This window comes from Rhinatrema bivittatum, chromosome 3 (genome assembly GCF_901001135.1).
Source record: "Rhinatrema bivittatum chromosome 3, aRhiBiv1.1, whole genome shotgun sequence".
Lineage (NCBI taxonomy): Eukaryota > Metazoa > Chordata > Amphibia > Gymnophiona > Rhinatrematidae > Rhinatrema > Rhinatrema bivittatum.
Window position 1 is genome coordinate 27,398,723 of NC_042617.1, and position 23,966 is coordinate 27,422,688.

Genomic DNA, 23,966 nt, shown 5'->3' on the forward strand with positions numbered 1-23,966 from the left:
GTCCTAGGAGAACACCTGTTACAGGTAAGCAACTCTGCTTTCCTTTTAAATTAGAGGAAGGAAGGCCCCGGTTCTTTTGAGGGCACTAGTTTATTTATTTATTTTTTTTAGATTCGACAATTTCCTTCTGCTGCCGTTGGGCTTCTGGCTGAATTAAAACCCGCCTGTAGTGAGCTGTGGCACCTCAGGCCTCATCTGTGGGTTTTCCCCATTTTTGTTTTAACGACTCCCTCCCCCCTTCCTACTCATCCTAGTCCACTGACAGTCCCTCAGCTGTAGATCACAAACCGTTTCCCTCTGGATCCAGGTGTACACGTGCCCTGGGTCTGGCCTGTCGGTGTTGCCTCTGCACAGCTCAATCACAGCCAGAGGAGCAGATGCCAGGCTGGGGAAATGCTTATTGAAAACGAAATTATTTTTTTGTTTCCTTTAAAATGCCATGTGCCATCCGCACCTCTGCTGACGGGATTTGTATGCCTGTGCTCTCAGGACTGTGTTGCATGGTATGATGTTGCTCTGTGGCTGTGGGGACATTTTTGCTGCCCCTCACTTTTTTTTTTTGGCACTGGCTTTCCTTATTATCTCACCTGTTTGGTCGTTGGTCTCGGTAAAATCTCATGCATGTTACCAGCCAGTAGATCCAGAAACCAGACACAGCCGACCTGTTACACAGCCTGATGTGAACTCTAATCTGCTACCTAACCTTCGGTCCAGACAAATCAATCCCGTTAACTGCTCTTAACTTCAAGTCATTGTTTGTTTATTGCCTGCTCTTCCAGCAGGAGAGTTTACAGCATGTTACAAATTAACAGCAGGTTAGGGAGGCAGTGTGTAAGTAAAGCCATTTATATGGCATAGATATCATTCAATAGAAAATGGCGAGTGATCATGGGTATTTATAGTGCAAGGGGGATGCAGGAGAGATAGAGGCTATAGTGCACCAAAACCTTGAAAACCAGTGGAATCTAAACATATAGATAGATATATTTTTAAAAAGGACAAATCCCTTCCATCCCAGGTGTTTGACGGTGTTTTGTTGGTTGTGCATGCTCTTGGCTGATGCTGGTCGCTGTGTGCTCGGTAGCCTCTGTGAAGACTGAGTCAAGGTTTGTGCTTCATTAAACTTCTTACCACAGGAACTCTTGAGGTGCAGCCGTCATTTTCCTCAAGTTTCTGCAGCTTTTGCAGCCAGGGACTTAGAAATATTTTTGCCTTTCTCGTGTTTTGCATAGATTTTTTTTTTCTTTTAAACTTCGGCGCTATAATGTATGAGCTCTCGGAATGCCTCACTGACCAAAGGCTTAACTTGTAGTAGAAAAAGTAAAATTCAGGCGAGGGGCTTTGTTGAGTTAGTATTTCCTGCCTTAGCTTGCTTACCCGTGGTGATTCTAGGTGTTTTGTGGTTGGGTTTTTTTTTTTTTCACTTTTTGTAGCCGTTTTAAAAATGTTAAGAAAAAGGCTGACTGTGCATCTCTAGGCCAAAAGAATCTAAGTTTTGTCCCGTTGCATGCGTGGAAGTAAAACGGGATTAGACCAGCCTGTAGGGTCAGCCCGCCCCGTTTAACACGGCGCTAGATGGCTGCTCAAATCAGAAATAGAAAAGATGACCATTGGTGATTATATTTGTGGCTTGCTGCGGTGCTGGAGATGGTAATAAAGGAATCGTGTTTGTTTTTGCTTTCACAACGTATGTTCAGAAAAGTTGGAGACCTTCCCAATGCATAAAAAAAAATGCAGAAAAGATTGGAAACGGGATTGCAGATAAACCTTAATTTGTGGCTAGAGTTCAAGGCCTAGTCCTTTTTTTTTTTTAAATATTTTTAGAGCGATTTGCATAGTTTGGTAAAATGAAGCTGCTGGCCCATGTGGTCTCGTGGGAGCCCCAAAATAGCTGACTGATGAGGAATTTTGCAGACCGAGTGAGACGTGTGGCTTCAGCATGACCTCTGATCCTGAAATTGGTCCGTCCAGCTCTGCACAGCTAAAAATAGGTTCTTTTTGGCGTCCGTCCGTGTCTCAGCTCGTATCAGCTGCAGTATAAAGCTGGAGCCCGGAAGTAAACGATCTGTTAATGAATCTTTTTTACCCATTTTCTTTACAAACCATTTTAACCTCCTGCTCTGCCCCTCTTTATTCCTTGGGGGTCTCATTTACAGACCATATCTTTCTCTTTCTTTTCTTCCCTTCTCACCTCTCTGTTTTTTTTCCTTTTCCCTTCTGTCTGCTCTCCTCCTCACCTTTTTTGGGCCCTTATTAAATAGTGTACAGGTCTTTTTGACCACTTTTGTAATACTCGCTAAAGCCTGTTCAAGCCATTTTGAAATGGAATTAGGTTTTTCTTGTTTGCATTCGCAGTTCTGCATTGCTCAGGCACTTTTCCTGCTTGCTTGGATTTTGTGTGGTGGTGTCACTTCTTTTTTTTTTTTTTGTAGTTCCATGGTTATTTAAAAATGCCATCTTGGAAGCCCAAAGAAATATATTTCATGAGTTCAAAAAAAAAAAAAAAGGTAAAAAGGCCAAACATCTACCAACGTGGCCAAGCTGTGCTGTGATTGAAACTATTCGAGTGAAAAAGGTATCCTTCAAAAACTAGAAAGCGCACTCGCAAATTAGATGTAAAACGTGAATCAACCAGACCAAGGAAGAATATGAGGAGAGATTTGCTAAAGAGGCAACAACTAATACCAGTGTTTTAGTACATCCAAAGCAAGTCTTTTTCTTTCTCTCTGTTAAATTACTATCACCTCTTCACCGTTCCAAGTTGTATTACGTCCCTGTTTTATTGTAACTGCTACTTTTTCTTTTCGCACCTGTTAATGTTATTATTATTTTTCCTTTTGGCACACCTTGTTAATTGTAAACCAGACATTGCGAATGCCGGTATAGAAAAAACTCAAATAATAAATAAGTACCCTTTAGGGGCACAGTTGGCCCATGAGATGACCATGGATGAAACGGATGCTTAGGGAAGAATAAGGCCATTGCAGAAAAACTGAATGAATTCTTTACTCTGATTTTCAGTGTGGAGAATGTTGGGGGGATACATGCACCAGAAACATTCTTTGTAGGTGATGACTTAGAGGAACTGATGCAAATCAACATGAAGCTGGAAGCCGTACTAGAATAAACTGATCAACTAAATAGTATGAAGTCGCCGGAACCAGATGGCATTCACATCAGAGTTCCAAAGGAAGTCAACTCTGAAATTGCAGACCTGGTACTGGTAAATGGTAACCTGTCATTCAAATCTGCCTTGGCACCTGAGGTCTGCTGAATAACCAGGGTAATGTCAGCTTTGAAAAGACCAGGAGAACTGGGTATCTAATGGCAAAAGAAATTTAATGTGTACAAATACTAAGTGAAGGCTACTGCTTGGCATCTTATATGAATGTCTTGAAGAGAAGAATGATAATGGAATTCAAAAGGGCGTGGGATAAACGCAGAGGATTCCTAATGGAATGAAGAAAAGGGGGAACCTGTGTTAACTGGGATAACTTGCACCGAGCAGCAGTTATTAGCCTTAATATAAGGCTTGGGGGTAACCCTAAAAAAGAAACAAACAAAAAAAAAAAAACTTGCTGGGCAGACTGGATGGACCACATGGGCTTTTCCTGCTGTGATTTACTATATTGCAAGCTATTGTTTTACTGAGATGTTTGGTATTTTACTTAGCTTAGTCATATTGATTTAATTTTAAGGTTAATCCTTTTCAGCATTATTACCTAGTTTAGTCCGGTTGGTAATTTATTCAAGTTTAGCCCTTACTGAAGTCTCCTTCAGACTAGAATAGTTAAGCTGCTATACCCACAGGTCTCTCTGTGTGTGTGTTACCTTTTTAATATGTTGTACCCCGCCTAGGGCGAATTTCTTGTTTCAAAAGGCAGGCAATAAATCCAAATGAACATTCGCTGTTACTAGATGATCAAAAAATCAAATAGAATATTCGAAGGGAGTAGTGAATAAATCTGAGAACCGTACCTCTGTATAAACCCATGAAGTGACTGTACTTTGAATATCATGTGCATGTCTGCCTCTCCAATCTTAAAGAAAGATATAGCGGAACTAGAAAAGGTACAGGGAAGAGCAATAAAAGTGATGAAGGGGGATAGAGTGGCTCCCTTATGAAGAAAAGGTTAAACAGGTTAGGGCTTGGAAAAGAGATAACTGAGAGAGGGGGGAAAGAGGGACGTTGGAATGGACAAACAGAATTGGTCTCGCTTATCTATGAGTCGTCCAAGACGATGAACAGCAAAAGCTAAGACATGTTCATAAAATATAACATAAAAATACAAACAGGAAAGGGGTTCTGTATTGTACTGTACCTGAGTGCTTATCAATGTCATGGGAATTTTGGGGGATTTGTCCCAAATGTTTGATTTGTAGCCTCACTACATCAAAAACTAAAAAAAAAATAAATCTGTTTGCCATGCATTTGCTGCATGTTCATAATCTCATGTCATTGATTCTGTGGACTGTATGCGGCTCATGGAATTTTCTTTCCTGAACTTTTGCCAGAAATAAAATTGTTTAAACCTACACCCTGCCGTCAGACCAGAGGGGGGGGGGTCATTGCTTTGGGAATGATTCGAGCTGTTTGATTTGCAGCCTTCCCACATCACAAACACACACACACACACACACACACACATACAAAAATAAATAGAAATCTGTTTTTAGTTTGCCAACCAAATATAGAAAGTCATTAGTCCTTAAGATTAGTCTTTAAAATAAGACTAATGGAAAAATAGATCAAGTCCAATCTATTTTTCTCAACTGATGCATGTGATTTTTGGGTTGGCTCCGCGTGTGTGCGAGAGCAGGGTTGTACTCTTTAATGAAGGGAGCTTTAAAAGACCAGAGAAGATAATTGTAATACAGAATAAAATTTCAAATGTATTGGTTTAGCCAGTCGGATTTCAACCAGCAGGGATGATTGTAACCGAAGCAGTGAAAGCATTCCAGCCTGGGTGGGGCAGATACAGAGAGCACAGGGGTAAGTGGAGATGGCGCAGGGTCTGCAGCGACTTACAGGCCGATTCAGTAAAAAGGTGCGGGAGAGCCAGGCACCTCTCCTGGGTGCGCGATTCTGTATTTAAAGGGCGCTAAGGACAATAGCAAAATTGAGCGTCCGTTTTCGAACCCGCCGACCGGTGGGCAGATTTTTTTTTTAATTTTTGGTGCCTCCGACTTAATATCGCTATGATATTAAGTCGGAGGGTGTGCAGAAAAGCAGTTTTTTTTTCTGCTTTTCTGTACACTTTTCCCCGTGCTTTCTAAGTTTACACCGGCCCAAGGGCTTGGCCGCACATTTTACTTTCAGTATCCCGGGCGAATAACTAATAGGCTCGTCAACATGCATCTGCATGTGACGAGAGCTATTAGTTTTGGGGGGAGTTGGCCGCGCGTTTTCCACACGCTATTACCCCTTACAGTATAAGGGGTAATAGGGTGTGTGTTTTCAATGCGCTCCTAACGGGCGTTAAAGGGTGTGCTAGGCTGAGTGCACCGCACTGTATCGGCTTGTTAATAGGCTAGAGGCAACTTGGGGAGAGACGGGGCCTTGGAAGTCCCTTATCTGCCAGAGGTTACTGTGGTATTGTATTAGGCCGGAACTAAACATTATGAGGATCCATGTTCGGATGCTTGGTCTGGCTAAGTTTGGACCTTAGCCGGGTGAGCTCTGGTTTTTAAATTTCCCGCCACGTTGACCAACTCAGACTCAGCCAGCTAAGCCGTCGGCCCGATCAAACAGCCACATAAATCGGAGGCATTCTGGGGGATGTCGGGAGGGGGGGGGGGGAGTTAGCTGGATCACACCTATGTTCATTGTTATCCGGCTAACTTTACTCGTGATGGAGAGCAATCCTGACGTTAGCCTGATAACTTTATCTGGCTCTAATCGAGCAAAGCGTTTAAATGGCAGCACCGCGTTGAATATCTGAGTAAAGTTAATCAACTAACTTTAGTTGGATAACTTACCTGCTTATCGTGTTTATAATACAGACCTCTATACACCTCTTCTGGCCACGTATAGAAGGCAGCATTTACTACTTGCATTCGCCAGTTTCTAATGTGTTCATAAGGTGAAAAAATACTCTATAATGGATAACAGTGTACATTTAGCCCCTTTGTCACCATGGGAGCAAGAGCAAATCTGAATTACAAATGCAAGAAAATTCACAGCTTGAAGCTTCTGTTTTTCTTGCCTTTCAGAATCAGACTTTGTCTTATGGAATGCGCTCATGGCATGAAGCATGGAAAACACATTCCTTCCCAGTGGGAATATTGAGCCAGTCCTCGAGCTGAAATCTAGCCAGATACAAAAAAAAAAAAAAAAAGAGGCATTCTGTGGGCGTTTCTGGAAGGAGCTCAGGTATCAGGCTAAGTCAGCAAATTTGTAACTCCAACTGGCTGAGTGGAGCTGGGTAACTTTCGAGCTGCCTAAAGTTATTCGGCCTTGTGTGACCGGGTAACCTGCCGCGTAACCAGATGTCTTCCAAAAATATCCGGTGAAGTAGCGTTTGTATAATACCAACCCCCCACGCCCCCCCCAACAACTTACCACAGGCCTGCTGGCCGAGGGCCCCCCACGCCTCCCCCCAACCCTTCCAATTTTAAGCAGTACTGGAAGTATTGGCTCCAGCCCTCTAGCCCTTCCCTTCCTGGGATTAGTTAAAAGAAATAATGCGTTCTCGCCACCCCACCTCCCCACCCAGTACCTCCAAGCGGTGCCTTCTGTGGCCCGGGATCGCAGCATGCGGTACAATTCTGGGCCGCCGTGCCGGAAGCGTAAGCTGGACCCTCAGGCCGATAGCTCACGCCTCCGGCGCTGCTGCCGGAAGCGCCTGGGGGTCACGGGTCCCTTGAGGGCTGCCTCGAGGTTCCGGGTACGTATGGGATGGCGAGGACGCACTATTTCTTTAAACTATTTCCCGAGGGCCAGCGCCGAGACTTTCAGTATTGCTTATTAGAGGTTCTGGGAGAGGGGTCCTCGGCCAGCAGGGTTTTAGATATTTGTGGTGGTGGTGGTGGGGAATTGGTCCAGGAGGCCCATGGTAAGTTGTTTTGTTGTTTTTGGGGTTTTTTTCCCTCTTAAATTACATGGGCTCACTTAACCGGATATCTTTTTTGAAGATAGCCTTCTATGTAACTGGATATCCGGCCGTGCAAGGCTGGATAACTTTGGACCCCCAACGGGCTGCATTCAGAAGCCGGCCGGTTAGGTTTAAAGTTATCCGGCTAAAGGTAACCAGAATAACCTTGGATGAATATATTCAGCGGGACGTTGACCCCGGTGAATATCCAGGACAATTGATCCGGTTAACTTTTTGCCAGATAACTTGTCCGCCCGCCAGCTTACTGACTGCTAACCTCCTCTTGTATTGGGTTTTAGATCGGCAGGAATGATTCTGTGCAGCAGTGACTGCCTTGCAAGAGGAATTTTGTGTCGCCGTGAGTGGAAATTCTAGAGCAGAAAGAAATGGACGGATGGAACATTTTTTCCAACCTTTCTGCTTTAGCTGAATTTTCCCTTGCCTCTCTCAGTTTTATCTCTTCTGTCTTTACCTGCATTGCGTTTGATCTCCCTACTGTATTTTCCTGTCCTCTACCCCTGCTCATGATGCTCTCTTTCCATGAACTTCCATCTGTTTAGCCATCCTCTCCCCCTCTTACTGCTCCTTGTCTCTCCCCCTTAGTGTCCTCTCTTCCCTATTACTCCTCATCTTTTCCCTCTCCTTCTCCTTTCTTAGTCCGCTGCTGAGTAGACAGCAGGTTCATTGTACTAGTCTGTGCACTGAGGCACTGTACCGCTCTCGTCCTGCAGCGCCCTCTGCTGGAACAAGCGAAACACTGCTTCCGGTGCAGTGATCACTTCCTGCCAGGACATGGCGCGGTCAAGGGGCTGCTAGTACTATGCAAGCACAATTTTGCATTCCAAAAATATAGTTGGATTTGCATTTTGCAATCTAGAAACAGAATAATTGTTCCAAATACATCGGTCCATTGGCTGGCTTAGTGTTAAAATGGTACTGCGGTAGATTGCAGATTCTCTTAGGCATCATGCCGTTTGTTGGTATGTTGCTAAAGGATCAGATACTCTATGTATCAAATTTAGGGGTTTGTGTTATGGGCCTTCATGCTCTGTTTGGGGATTTCCAGCTCAATTAGAACTCACCCCCGTTGGGCTGCAGCCTAGGAGCTTTCATTAACAATTTTTCCCCCTCTATTTTCTATCCCTTCCCAGTCCTCGCTCCTTCCAGAACCCTGCATGCATGGACCCTGAGTCCAGTCACTGGGTGTCCCTGTTTTGCAATGCCCCCCCCTTCACCCCTCCCTTCACCAGGCTTGTGAGTGCTGTCTCCGCAGCCTTGCCGGTCTTGGCTGGTCAAGCGAGTGGGAATTCCCCAGCCAGGATTCAAACCCAGGTCCTCCGCATGACGGTGCACAGCACCGCTGCCGAGCCACAGGGCCGGCATAAATCGAGTTTCTTTTGATAAAAACTACAGAAGCATTCCTTTACCATGCCTCCTTGTTTAACGGGTAATTGTTCTGTCGCACCTCACCCTTCTGGTCGCCTGAATAATGCAATTCCTCCAGTTCTTTTTAAAGCAATCTGTTTAGGTGCCGTCCTCATCTGATCGTGCGTTTCTCTGTATTCTTTCTGTCTTTCAGAGCCATGGTGTCATGGAAGGGGGTTTACTTTGTGTTTGCCCTGTTCATGGGAAGCTTTTTTTGGAAGCATTTTCATGCTTGGTCCCCTTCTGCCTTTGATGTTTGTGTCGCCGGGATGGTACCGCTGGATCACCGACCGCGTTGTGGCTACCTGGCTCACGCTCCCAGTGGTAAGCTAGAAATTCCAGATGTTCTTTTGATGTTTATATGCCTTTTTTTACTTTTTAAAGCTGAGCTACCAGATCAGCCCATGGTTTGCAAGAGTCTTGCAAGGGTAAAGCTACCACGTGTTGATGTTCTTGCTAAATGTACCACTAATAGTGCGACCGTAGGCAAAAAAAAAAAAAGTTTTCAGAAGTTCCCAGGCAGTAGTAACTTGTGCTGTGCGGTCATTTCACTTGAAAACGCTGCTCACTTGAGAAAGAAAGCCATCACGTGTGTTCTGCTTAATACGTTCTTTTTCTTTTGCATGCATTCTTTTCCGTGAGACCATGGCTGTGCCTGACTATCCCATGGCCGAGGAGTGCTTTCTTTTCTGCTGCATTTATAAGCTTTAACCACTCTTGAAAGGCACGTGGATGAACACAGAATGAATCGTTATGTAATTTTTCCCTATTGATGTTGAATGTCAGGAAATTATTTAACTTGCCCTAACATTAAGTCATACAGGGCCGAACTGTTGCTCCCCTTTTAAATTTGGCATCGCTGCTTCCAGTAGTGCATGACTTTCTTTTCCTGGGTGGCTTCCACAACATGTGCCTCCTGTGTTGTGCTATTGGCAGGGATCCTATGGAGATCTGAGAAGGAACCTGTTGACTAAGTCATCCTCTCTGTGAACAACGAGATGTCAGTAGGGGTGTGAGACATAAGGTTCCTCCAGAAAAAAATGCTATTAGTATGAATGCACGAATGCGTGCGTGCTGTCCCAGGATATTATTTATCACTAGGCTCTGATCTGCATGGGTAGCAGGCTGAGCTGACCTTAGCCCAATATTCAAGATGAGAATAGACAAACTAATTCATAGAGAGACATGGGATGAGTTGTATTTGTCATTGGGTCTGTGATTTCTCCATCTCTTTTGTAATTGTTGATCCAACAAAATGTTGTTCTTCCATGATTTAGATATTTGCTAACACTTTCTAGTGTGCAGCTGCTGATTTAGAATTGATCCCTAAATCAGTTGCTGATTTCAAGGCAAACCCTACTTTGAGGCCGAATCATTTCATGCCACGCTAAAAATATTTTAGCGTGCACCTTTAAAATTTTGGTGAACAGCCTAGTCCAGAGCTGCCCCAAACTCTGTCCTCAAGCAAGGGCTGCAGCACAGTAAGTTGCCAGGATTTCCACAATGAATATTCATGAGGTCTAATGGCATACAGTAGAGGCAATGCATGCAAATATATCTTGTGCATTTTCTTTGTAGAAGTACTGAAATACTGACAACCTGACTGGGTTGTAGACCTTGTGGACCAGCTTTGGGTAGGTCTGGTCACTAACCTAATCAGATGCAGAGCATGCATATGATAAAGCCTGAGCTAAAGGGAAGAGCAGGACGCCTACTAGATGCCATCATTCTCTACATTAAGCAGTCCAGTTAGCATGGGGGAAGGCCTCCCTTCACCACACTACAGTTTAGCGGTTCTGAATCACAGCATTCCAGAGCATCCCTCCCCTTCCACCCTGATCTCTCTGACATAATCATGGCTTTCCAGAGCAGTGTTTCCCAAATGGTGTGCTGTAGCTGAAAAGCAGGTGTGCCGCGAGAAGAGCCCCATTAAAAAAAAAAAAAATAAATAAAATAAAAAATAAAAAAAGTTGGGGGACCATGCAGGATGTCCTCCTGCCATCAGGGAGGGTCGGAGAGCAACACGTATCTGCTGCTGCCCTCTCTGCTGGCTTTCCTCTGCAGTTGGAACTGCAATGGGCCCTGTGGTGTTGCGAGATCTGCTGATCTCATGCTGTTCCGATTACAGAAGCAAGCCAGCAGAGCAGGAAGAAGCAGCACCAGGTAAGTGCTGCTCAGGCTTCTGTCTGTTCCACATTGCGCGGAGAGGGGGAAGAAGGGACATCTGAGTGCACCACTGGGTTTGAGGGTAGGTGATGATGCCAGTGAGGGTGGGAAGAAGGAAGGGGAGGTGATAATACCAGGGGTGGGAGGAGAGGGAAGGGAAGAGAAGAGAGGGTGATGATGGAGATGTGCCATAATGAAATGAGACCTGTGATGGGTGTATGCCATGAACCAAAAAGGTTGTTCTGGAATGCCCCCTTTAATTCTCCAACTCAACCTCTCCCTGAAACAATTATAGCCTTCCAAAACACGCTCCACCCTGACCCTGAGAGAATGACTGTCCTCTGGGGCACTCCCCTTCACCTCCCCACTTTCCATACCATCTGGGGCCCCCCTCAGAAACCCCAATCCACTAACCTAGCATCTGAAATCTTTGCCAGCAATGACGTAAACCATTGACCTGCCAGCACTGCTGCTGAACTGAAAATTATGTGGCCTAGCAGCACTTCAATTTATCAAGTGAATTAGAAGTACTGATGGTGCCCCAAAATGAAGGTTTAGGTTGGGGAATGGCAGAGGGGAGGGAGGAGCCAGAAGTGAAGTGAAGTGTGGTTGGGGGCTTGGATGGAAGGGAGACCCCAGAGAGTAAGGTTGCTTGCAGGATTTGGGGAACCCTTTATGTGGGGGGGGGGGGGGGGGGTGAAGGGGAGAAGAAGGTCCTGAGGACATGACCTCTCCTAACCCCTATGTTAAATGTTAACCAGTTGACAGGCTAACTGTGTTAGAAGGGACCGAAAATGTGAAGAACCTTGCTGTATGGGTAGGGCCAGTTAGGCCCCCAAAGAATTGAATCATTGACTGAGCTGTATAAATTGTGAATACATATATTTATGATTTGGCTTCTCTTTTCTGTTAAACTCTCTGTCATCTCTGGGAAACCTAAACCACTAGTGCTAGTGGTGAATCTCTGAGGCCCTCAGGAAATCTGCATTATTGAGCTACTTATAGGTCACATTCCTCTGAGCTTTTTGAACCAAAACCTGGCAGAGCCCCTCTGCCCTAGGGCTGGATTGCTTGGGAAAGAAGAAGGTGCACAGCATGATTGATGGCTGGGTATTAGTGGTAAAATCAGACAAAGAACAGATATTTTGTATAAACCACCTTATGAAGCCAACACTTCGGTACAGGTGGTAATGCAAGATATTCATGAAGTGCCAGTGTTCCAGCACTGAAGTCCTAAGAATTTGATTGCTTCACTGCTGAGATTCAAAGGACAGCCTCAGGGAATTGAGCAGATTTAGTTTTACATTATAAATATATATATATATATTCCCTGGTTTTGATGTATTTATTGTATCTTATTTTCTATTAAATTTGTATTATTTTTCCTTGTTTACATTATACTTTATTCTTATTATTATACCTTGTTCTTTTGCATTGCAATTTTTATTAGTCCTGGATTATTTCATATACTTAATTTACTAGGACAATAAATGTGAAAATCAGCTAAGCCTAGATATTTCTGTTTGTATCTGTTGGAATTAAGAAAGAGAACAATGCTGCCTAGCGACCTTAACCACTCCCCGGCCATTATACCAACATTTTGTACTAGCTTTCAGGCCGATATAGTAAAGCGCAGCCGCGGTTACCCTGTTTCTAACCCGCTTTGGACGCACAATTTGGACGCGTAAGGCGAACCCGTGATTCAGTATCCGGTTTTATGTGTCCTTACCACTTGCCGAAATGGATGCGTATCCGTCTCCGCCCGCTGCATGTATATGATATGTTAATGATCGATTTATCTATTCCCTCTGATACAGTAACATGCGCCCAGATTATAGCCTTTTTAACCAGCTTATTTGCCGCGTCTTTAACCTGCATATTTACCGCCTACCCTGACCCTGGTTTGTGTGGGTGCTACATTTACATTCCCTAATAGCCTCAGCAAATTTAGCAATCCTTAATGAATAAATTGATAGTAACTGTTAAGCTAATTTTCATCCTTTCCAGATAGATTCATGCAAATGATAGCATGCATGTAAATTTAGTGGTTTGGTTGTTTAGTATGCATGCTAAGTGATAGTGCCCCTTAGGCATTTGGCTCCATTGTGTTTCTTAAACAGACTTCTAATTGGAGTATTTCACTTGGCAGAGGGTAATGTTATGGTCGAGGTTAGTCTTAAATGTGCTACTTGCTAACTTCATGGAGTGCCCCGTAGTCCTTTTATTATCCGAAATTGTAAATAACCGATTCACATCTATTCATTCAAGACCTCTCATTATCCCCCCTCAGCCATCTCTTCTCCAAGCTGATAAATTTGAGGATCTGCAGGTGAAATTTTCTACACTCTAGTAAATTAATTCTTCCTTAATGAAAGATGATCTTGCTTTACAAAGCATTAGTGAAGAAAATATAATCTTGGGTTTGTCAACTGCCTAACCTATTCAATGTTCCATCATGGGATTTGGTTAGAAGATTCTTGTTGAAAGTTTGAAAATTCCTGAGACTGCGTTACTGGCTATGTTGAAAGTTTTGTATCTTCCCGGTGGTGGAACACAATCAACTGAACTTGGGCAAACATTGCCATCTGAGCCAAGAGGAGAGTCAGCCAAGTCTTGTACTCCACCCAAAAACTTGTCCAGATCTCAACTGGCACAACAGATTTGTCCATTGCACCAGAAGAAGAATGACCAGAAAGTGAGGGGTGAGTTCATGGCTGAATCTTACACTTATGCATTTCAAGATATCAAGAACCAGATAAGAGACAAAACTTAAAGCAATGTCAATCCACCATCTTGGACCAACTAGATGGAGAACTTGTCTCCATTTGTTTTGCTAGTTGTGCACGCAATAGAATGAATCATATGGTGTTCCAAGTATGCTGGTCGTTATGATTCCTCTGTCTGATTATTGTACTTTAAGCAGTCAGTGTAATAGTGCATCTTGAGAATCTGCGCTAGAAAATGGTATCTAAAAGATTGATGGTTGTCTTCATGATACCTTAGTGGTGTTCTCTGAGTGCTGCATCCATCGGTCTCAGACGGCTTTGACCTCTGTGCCTCACCTTTCTTCCTTCTCTCTCCTCAAGCCTTGGGAAGATGGCTGCTGCCACGTCTGCATGCCGCTCTTTCCGGCGTCCCTGGAGCAGCAACAGCAACGGTGTTCGCCATGATTTTTCTGAGGGCCTCCTAGGGTGCGCTTGCACACGCCATCCATGTTATGGCGGGAACCTCGGGGGCGTCCCCTCCAAGTGACGTCATCACATCCTGGTATTTAGCCTGCCCTTCGTTTGCTAACAAACTGAGTTAGCAAGGATTGGATTGGAATGCCTCTGGTATAAGCTGCTCTGCCGCTTCCTAGCTGCCGCAGGAAGCTCTCTCTGCCCTTCGGGGTACTTCATCCCTAACCTGGGTACCCGCTCCTCGGGGGCCCTTATGCTCTCTTTCAGGTACCTATCTTGGGACATCGGGTACTCGCTCCTCAAGGGCCTGCTCTCCCTACTCTGGTGCCTATTACTGAACTACTTCTGCCTGCCAGGATCTTCATCATACAGCTATCTTCTTCAGTGAGTACTAACCCTGTCAGTCTGTCTCACCTTCAGCTGAAGCGCTCAGAGTCTCCATCCGGGACCTTCCTCTGCTACCCTGCATTGCCTACCATCTACTCGAGTGTGGGACTGGTCTCCTTGGCTGAGGACCCCTGGACTACTTCTACTGGGTTACCTCATTGCTGTCCGCTCCCCGGGCAGTACCATCAAGCTGTACAATAAATACAAATTCTCTGTCTGCGTGTATAGAGTCTAGCCTAGTACTGTGGTTACTCACGGGGCTCCTCCCGTGGGAGTGGCCATCACCGCAGTACCCAAGAATCCACTCCAACACCTCAAAACTATAACAAAATGTTGGACAAAACGGTTTACAGAATAAAATATACATAATAAACAACATAAGACTCCATCACATTGAGACAAAAACATAATAAAATAATAAAAATAGGAGACAACAGTCTTGGTAAGGCAAAAAGTAGCAAAGAATGCTGGATAGTCGTAGCATGTGTGTGCCTAGGGCTGATCAAGCCTTGCAAGATGGACGGTGGGGACTTCAAGCAGATTTTTGTATATAGACCTCAGATGACTATTAGGCGGATAGATGCGGAGAGTCGTGCATAACCAGATGGAGGGGTCGTTATGTATTAAGTTGTGTATGATAGAAAGAATTTTATATTATATTCTGAAGTAAATAGGAAGCCAATGTAAAGATTGAAGAACTGGGGTAATGTGATCTTTCCTGGACGTGCCTATTATGTGTGCTGTAGTGTTTTGAATTAATTGTAATGGATGAAGGGCATGTTATGGAGACAGGTAAAAGGCATTACAATAGTCTAAACCAGAAAAAATGAGGGCTTTGTAACACAGTATGGAAATCATCTAAATAGAGTAACAGACGGAGACGCTTTAACATGTGAAGTTTGTGAAACGAGTTTTTTACTGTAGTAGAAATATGATTGGACATGGATAGTTCAGAGTCTAGGATGATCCTTAGGTCCTTTTGAAATGATAGGGATAGATAAACCATCTAGAATTAGGTGTGAAGGTAGAGTACAAGCAGAATATGGAATTGTAGACAGATGAAGAACTTCTGTTTTTGAAGTATTGAGTTTGACTGTTATGAAATAGCCATATATTAATAGTTTTTAATGAATAAACAGACAGTCGATAGGGTGGTAGACCAGGAGGATGTGCAAGGCACAAAAAATTGGATATCGTCTGTGTAAATTCTGAACTGTAAACCAAGACTGTTGAGTAAGTGACATAAAGGTATGAGATAAATGTTAAATAGAATAGGTGAGAGAGAGAGATGGAGCTTGGGGGACGCCAGAGGAAAGAGTGTACCAATCAGAAGAATGAGGTCCAATATTAATTTGGTAGGAATGGTTGGATAAGTGAGATTGAAACCATGTTAGAACAGTGTCTGCAAGGCATTGAGGCAAAATGACTGGAAAGCTGGAGTCGTTTCCCCATGGAGTGCATAAGTTAGAACCATTTCTGCTTTAAGTACTGGTGCCAGATGGCTAGTCTTACGCGGGAGTCTTAATTTAGCCTGAAAAGGCGCGAGCTGATTCCCCTTTATAGTTACATGTTCTGGCATTGTTACTTTAGTGTCCGACAGAGCACTTGTTATCCAGACCTGGAGGGATCAGCTCTTTTTAACAATCATTCCCTGGACGCTTAGTTGCAGCAGTCCTGTCTCATTCCACTTTTGTATTGCTTAAATCGTTGAGGCAAGTTTAGGAAAAAATTAAAACCAGCATCCATTCAGTTCATAGTTAACCTGGGTGGGGGGCCCAGTGAAGAATTTGGGGGTTCTCAAAAGTTATAAATTATTGATGCTTGTTCCTCTGTTAGTGTTACAAGAGGGTGCATAATTTGCAGTTGACACGGAAAGAGATGCCATGGCCGCGCTTTGGAATGTCAGAAAAATCCAAAGATCCGCTAATCGGAGGCAATAACAGTTACTTTTAAGATGCAATTTATGTCTCGTCAGGTTGGCAGGGCTTTTATGTAGTAAGACATTGGGACAGAATGGCAGCTTAATGGCTCTGAGTATTTGCTTTGCCAGCCTGATCTATGGTAGTCGTCACTTTTCCTGAGCGAGAAATTTTTCTGCCCTTAATTCATCTGATGGAAAATATGTCAAGGTGGATGTGACTGGTAAATAAGGATTGCTTAAATGCATCTCTTCAAGTACGCATGATGCCACTTGGTTTCAGAAAGAATGCCTGTGGATATTTTTGGCAGAATGGCAGCCTGTGCATCTGTATTTGTCACTTGTCAAGGAAATTTCAAAATGCGCGTAAGCCGTGAAAAGGAAGGGCAGCACCTTGCTGGGCAGTGCTTAGTTTTGTAGCGTAACTTGTTTTTATTTGGCAGACAGCTCACATGATGGAGCAGGCAAGTTTCGATTGATTTTCTCCAGAGATTCAGATGCTTAATATTCTGTTCTAGTTTTGTGTATGCTTGTATGCGAAAACATAAAAAATATGTACATTACTTTCCCTAATGAAGGGAGAAGTGCCTGTTGGTATCATTCTGTCTGGCTGCCTGACTCTTCATGTGTGTGCTGCAAGCACACATGTTGGATGAATGCCATTCCGTGCAGTGAGGGTAGACATGCGGCGGCTGAAGCAGTGGTAGTAGGAGATGACTCTGGGCATCGGCAGGAAGCACACCTCTGATTCCGGTGGCAGCGATAAGACTCTCTCCTACCCTGGGGCAGCCAAGGGTCATGGATACGGAAAGACATCCTAGAGGAGTGAAACTGTGAGCTGGCGGTTTGGTGCCGTACTGCCAGTTGGAAGACGGGGTAATGAAGTGACAGCACTGTCACTTCATTACCCCGTCAGTCTTAGAATGCTTTGGGATGTGCGACATGTGGTTTACAATGCATTTCTTTCCCCTTCTCATCCTTGTGCCTTAGCTGCTCCTTTCTCTACTCTCCCCTCCCCACTGCTCATTAGTCTGTCCTTTCACCTTCTGGCATTGCTCCTTCTAATCCCGTATTTCTATTGTGTGCAAGCTGGCAGATGCTCTGCTGTCTGGTTTCCCCGCATTGGCCCACTGATGTTCACTCTGCTGTCTGGTTTCCCCACTCAGGCCCATGGACGCTCTGCTCTCTTGTTGGCCCTATTCAGGTTGGTGGACCTGTAAATTGCTTTTTGACCCTATTCAAGACATGCTGCTCTTTTTTGAATCCTGCACAGGCCACCAGACCCACTTGTCTCTTAATGAACTTACTCAGTCTAGCAGCCACAGGTGAGCTATGGATTTCTGATCTGACCCAGTCTGCGATTAGAAGATGAGACAGATCAATGTTTTCCAACCCTCTCCTGGAAGTATGCCTATCCAGTTCGACTTTCAAGATTTCCAAAAGGAATAAACATGAGAGAGATTTGCAAACACTGGGTCTCCAATTTAGACAAATCTATCTCATACATATTCGTTATGGATATTCTGAAAACCAGACTGGTTAGATAATCCTCCAGGAGAGACCCTTGGCCTGAGGTGGTGTTGACACTACCTGTGAGGGAAACCTCCACAGGTGAGGCCGGATGGGAAGCAGAGGCCAGCTGGAGCTTCACCACTAACCAGCCCACGTTCCACGCAGGTTGAGCCCTTGAGTACCGGGGCCAGCTGTTCTTAGGTGGGCCTCTGCGTGGATGATCCCAGGGAGTTGACGAGGGAGCACGGTGGCAACCAGGAGAGAGAGGCCCGAGGCCGAAGCCAAGATCGGTATCAGATCCAGTCCAGTGGGCCAGGCGAGAGGCGGAGAGCGTGGCCAGGCCTGGTCCAGGAGGTCAGAGACACGAGGCATAGTCAGGTGCAGTCCAGAGGTCAGAGGCAGGCAGCAGAAACAGGAGCGAAGGAACTGGAACAGCAACTCAGAAACTCGAGTAAACCAGAGCGAGGATACCCATTGCCAAAGCAAGCTCTGACTGTCACCTTGCCTTATATACCCAGGACGTCATCACAAGGGGACACGGGAACTTTTTCCGCCACGGTCCCTTTAAATTCTGACTGGCGGCGAACATGCGCGCCTAGGAGCAGGGGCCAAGCAGGGCGGCTGCGACGGCAAGGGTGGCATGGCCTCGTTTCTTTGATGCAGCTGGGAGGCGGCCCGTGAGGGGATAGAGGCGGCAACACCCCTCTGCCGTGGAGGGGGAGGCGAGGAGCAGTCTAGGGCTGAGTTGGGAAGTGGCAGGACTGCGGCGGCTGGCAGGTGCAGCCGGAGCAAGAAGAGCCGCGGCCCGGGCCCGGTGCTGGGAGGTAGGAACAGGCTTCTTGAGACCAGGAATTGTAACAGTACCCCCCTTATGCCCCCCCCCCCCAGGAGGTCTGGGCTTCCCAGGATGAAGTGCGTGTAACTGCCTCAAAAGTTCTTTTTATATATTTTTTTATTTATCTAGATTTATATTCCGCTTTTCGCACTTTTTTCAGCGCTTCAAAGTGGATTACATTCAGGTACTGTAGGAATTTCCCTATCCCCAGAGGGCTTACAATCTAAGTTTGTCCAGAATGTTGGAAACTGACTCCCACGAATTCTCTTCGGGGCCGTAACCCTCCTAGAAGAGAAGGCACTCCCACTGTCGCCCTCTCTTTCGGATGTCAAGGACTTCTTGCACCTGGTATGTAGGGTCCGGGACTGAGGACAGTGGAGGAGGTTCGGGAACTTTGTGAGATGGCCAAGAAAGGATTAACGGCTTGAGTAAGGAAACGTGGAATGTGTTGTGGATGCATAAGGAGTGCGGGAGACGGAGCTGGTAGGTGACTGGTCCCACGTGTCTGGCAACTGAGAATGGGTCAATGTACGTTGGTGCCAAGCGTTGCGAAGGCAATTTCTGGCGTAGGTGGCATGTTCTCAGCCACACTTTATCTCCCAAGTGGAAGACAAGTGCTGGTCTGCGGTGAGCATCCGTGGTCCTTTTGGTGTGGTTGGCGGCCTCCTGGAGCATCCTGGTTGTAAGAACCCACATCGCACGTAAGGCTTGGGCAGTGGTTTGGGCCACAGGAGAGGAGACGGATAGTCATACAGGCAACGGAGGCTGTGGCTGTCGGCCGTAGACAATAGATGATGGAGATGCTCCAGTGGATTCACAGACGTGGGAATTATGTGAAAATTCCACTCAGGGTAGCAGTTGTGCCCAATTGTCCTGTCGCTCGTTGGAGTAGGCCCTCAGGAAGTTTTTCAGGGAGTGATTGGTGCGCTCTGCCTGCCCATTTTCTTGAGGTTGGTATGCGGTGGTGAGACATAACTTTACCCCGAACTTTTGGCAGAGGGCTCGCTAGTACTGGGCTACGAACTGGGGCCCATGGTCGGATATACTTGGACAGACCATGTAGATGGAAGACGTGGACAAAAGAGGCGGGCCAGTTCGAGAACAGATGGCAGAGTAGGAAGAGGGCCAAAAATGGGCCATTTTAGAGAAGCAGTCCATGATTACCCAGATCGTGGTATGGCCGTCAGACTTAGGGAGATCTACCACGAAGTCCATGGATACATGGACCCACGGTGCTTTTGAAGTGGGTAAGGGTTGGAGGAGTCCCCATGGCTGGCCCACAGGTACCTTCTATTGGGAGCATGTGGCGCAGGAGTCCACCTAGGCACGGGTGTCCTGGACCATTTTGTCCCTTTTCCTACTCTGCCACCAGTAATACCGCTGAAGTAGACTTAAGGTGTGAGCCCACCCAGGGTGCCTGGCGAGTCAGGAATTGTGGGCCCATTGAAGACCTTTTCTTGGAGTCTGCGGGGGACTACAATCTTCCCTATGGGAACAGGAGTGGAGGCGAGCAGGATTTAAGATGTGTTGAGGAGTGTCGGGTGCGTCTTCTGGCTCGAATGAGGGTGATAGCGTGTCTGTTTGTAGGTTCTTCTCTCCTGGGCGATTTCTGAGGTCAAAATCGAATCGAGAAAAGAAGAGCAACCAACGAGCTTGCCTGGCATTGAGACGCTGGGCCTGTTTCAAGTGCTCGAGATTCTTGTGGTCGGTGTAGACAATGAAATGGTGTTGCGCTCCCTCGAGCCAGGGACGCCATTCTTCCAGGGCCAGCTTGATGGCAAGCAACTCGCGATTGCCAACTCCGTAGTTGCTTTTGGTGGGAGAGAACTTGTGGGAATAAAACAAACACAGATGGAGCTTGCCCTTGGAAGAGCTCTGGCTGAGGATGGCTCCAACTCCCACAGAGGAGGCATCTACCTCGATGAAGATCTTCTGGCTGGGGTCCAGGTGTTGCAGGCATGGTCTTTTAAGGAAAGCCTCCTTGAGGGTCTGAAAAGCCGAGATGGCTTCTGGTGTCCAATTCTTTGAGTCCGTGCCCTTCTTGGTGAGGGCTGTGAGGGGCACTGCGATGGAATAGTTGGCGATGAACTGGCGGTAGTAGTTGGCAAATCCCAGAAAGCATTGGAGCGCGAGCAGGCTGGAAGGCTGGGACCGGTTTTGGATTGACTGAAGCTTGTCGGGGTCCATCGCGAAGCTGTTTCTGGGCACAATGTAGCCGAGGAAAGGTAGGCTCAGTTTTTCAAAAACACCCTTGTCCAGTTTGGCGTACAAGTGATGATCCTGGAGGCGCTGAAGGACTTGGCGTACTTCCTGGCGGTGTGTCTGCAGGTCCCGAGAGTAAATCAGGATGTCATCCAGATAGAAAAGTACTTTGGAGTAGAGCAGGTCCCGGAATATTTCATTCATCATTTGTTGGAATACTGCCAGGGAGTAGCAAAGGCAGACATCCATGGGCCGGATCCAGACCAGGTTGTAGGCGCCCTGTAAGTTGAGTTTGGAAAAGATGGTGGCACCTTGCAGGCGGTTGAAGAGCTTGTTGATTAGGGGTAGCAGATACTTATCTTTGCGAGTGATGGCATTAAGGCCCCTGTAATCAATACAGGGGCACAGGGACCCGTCCTTCTTGGTTACGAAGAAGAAGCCTGCCCCTGCAGGTGATGAATAGGGCCTGATAAAGCCTTTCGCCAGGTTTCCCTTGATGTAATCTGCCATCGCCTGAGTCTCGGGAATGGAAAGTGGATAGATCCGATTCCGAGGGGGAAAGGTCCTGGGCAGGAGTTTGATGGCACAGTCGAATTTTTGTAGAGGTGGTAGATTGTCGGCCTTCTGCTTGGAGAAGACGTCTGCGTAGTCGGAGGAAGGTGCTGGTATCCCAGGGGTTGCAGTGGCAAGGGAGAGAGGTTGGGAGCCTTCCACTGGTGCAAAAGGCTGCTGGCAGGATTCCCGTCTGCATGGACCCCACTCGGAAAGCTACAGGGTGGCCCAGTCAAACTAGGGGGAGTGGCGTTGAAGCCACGGCAGTCCCAGAACCACTGGATGGATGGACTTTTCCAGAATGTAGAACTCAATCTCCTCGTGATGGATGGCGCTGACCTGCAGTTGGATGGGTACAGTGACCTGGGATATCCTCCCTGGCAGAGGGTTCCCGTGTATGGAGGCGATGGACAGGGGTACCTCGAGCATCTTGATGGGGATTTGCAGGTGATGCACCAGGTCTCCCACAGGAAGTTTCCGCCAGCTCTTGAGTCGACTAGGGCTAGCATAGGAGAGGAGTGGGTACCGCAAGAGAGTTTGGCCGAAAGTGAAAGCTTGAAGGGCCGGATTGGCCGCATCTAGGGTCCGGGCCCCTGCTGGCCCTAAGCTGGGGAATTTCCCGGACGGACTGAGCATTTGGTCAGACGATGCCCCTCTGCTCCGCAATATAGACAGAGCCCCAACAGTCTCCTGCGAAGGCGTTCCTCAGGGGATAATTTGCCACGGCCCAACTGCATGGGCTCTTCGGAAGTTCGGGGTCTAGAAACTCCCAACGGGGCCCTTCTCCGGTGGGACCCGGCTGGGATGCTTCAGAAGGGGAATGACGGGTAGGCCGCAGCTCCCGGCTGTGCTCTTGGGCTCGACAATCAATACGACCGTCTAGGTTGATCAGCCCCTCCAGGGAGTCGAGCAACTCGCGGGCAGCAAGTTCGTCCTTTAGTGGGGCAGATAGCCCATCCAGGAAAATGGGACGTAGATAGTCCTCTTGCCAACCCAGCTCGGAGGACAAAGTACGGAACTCTATTACATAATCATTGAGGGGCCTTCAGCCCTGACGGAGGTGCAGGCAGTTGTAGCTGGCATTCACGGTCCTCCCTGGGTCGTCAAAGGTTTTCTGGAATTCGGCGATGAAACAAGGCGGATCCTGGAGAAGGGTGTTGGAGCGCTCCCAGAACGGGGAAGCCCAGGTCAGGGCCCTGCCCTTGAGTCGTGAGAGGATGAAGGTAGTCATGGCATCTGGGAAGGCGGCAACTTGAAGTGTGAAGTGCATGTAACATTGGTTAATGAAACCTCTGCACTGTGCGGGGTCGCCATTGAAGCGAGACGGAGCTTGGAGGAAAAGGTGGAATCTTGGAGGAGACAGCTGCGCCGGGGGGGTTGTGAGCCAACGGTGGCGCAGCAGGAACATGATTGACGTTGAGACGGGTGTTGAGCCGCTCAATGGAAGCCGCCAAAGCCTCAAGGTACTGCTGTTGTACGAGCAGCCCAGTTACCATCAGTGAAGATTTAATATGATTTGGAAGGATGAAAGGTAAAAGAAGAGTAGATTTGTATATTTTACTCTCTACCTACCTTGATTGCAGCTAGGTAGAGAGAGCATCAAGCTAAGTAGAGAGAACATGGCACAAATCTACTTTTCTTTCACCTTTTATCCCTCCAAATCACATTAAATCTTCACTGATGGTAACTGTGCTGTTTATATGTATGTCTGTGCATATAAAATTGCATCCCAGAACCCACCCCACAAACCTCACCCCGGGTTCATAATGTCCCCTCTTACAGTTGAATAAAAAGTTCAATTATAAGAGACCTTCCACAGAGGCTCTTTCTCTCTCCCCCTCTCTCCTTCTCTCTCCCTCTCCCCTTTTGAAACAGGATTTGTGATATTTCCTGTTTTGGTCATAACACACAGCTATCGCAGGCATAACGCTGAGGAAAAAGGTGTAGTTATTTTCGGCGTAAACACAATAGGGTGCGTTATGTTATTTGCATGCAACGTCAACCAGCCCACATTTCCATTTACTCTGCCTAAACTCCTCCCACTTGAATACAATTTTCAACTTTGCATATGCATTTTGCGATGCATTATTTATCACATGCGTTACTGTGTTATCCGTGGGCATTATGGCCCTAACATGCACGATAATGCCCTATGCATTTTGATAATTGACCTCCTTAGTGAGCTGAACAACAAGGCAATTGGTTGTGGTTAAATATTAAATAATGTTGATGATAGTGAAGAGACTTGAGGGACTCCTGAAAAAAAGATATCGCCAAGATGATGTTTTATCTCCTATAACCACTCTTTGACTCCGAAATGATAAAAATGTGGCAAACCAAGCTAAAACAACTGAAGAGAAACTTATAGACTGAAGATGTGACAGCAATATGATATATTCAACCGAATCAAAGGCAACTGCTACCTCCAACTGAATTGAAAGCATTGCATACTCTTTATCAACCTCTTGCAGTAGATAATCCATCAAAGAAATCAGCATTTCAGTTACACAGTGTGCCCTAAATTCCATTTGATAGCAATCCAAAATTCTGTTTTTACTTGATAATTATCAAGTTGGATAGCCACCCACATTTCTAAAATCTTTTTACCGTAAGCAAGTTCGAAGTAGGTTGATAGTTCAATAACTCAGCTGCAAAAATACTATCCTTTAATTATGGTCTCCCTGCTGCTTTTTTAA

At 46.2% G+C, this 23,966-nt stretch overlaps 1 protein-coding gene and 1 long non-coding RNA gene across 2 annotated transcripts in view; one reads left to right on the forward strand and one right to left on the reverse strand.

Annotated features, from left to right (window-relative positions):
* LOC115086737 overlaps positions 1-23,966 on the reverse strand; it is a 42,058-nt gene that overhangs the window by 8,565 nt on the left and 9,527 nt on the right. The window lies entirely within an intron of this gene.
* LCLAT1 (lysocardiolipin acyltransferase 1) overlaps positions 8,678-23,966 on the forward strand; it is a 263,583-nt gene continuing 248,294 nt past the window's right edge. Inside the window, 2 exon segments of the mRNA XM_029593016.1 lie at positions 8,678-8,728; positions 8,730-8,843. Of these exon segments, the coding sequence (XP_029448876.1) occupies positions 8,678-8,728; positions 8,730-8,843 (165 nt within the window).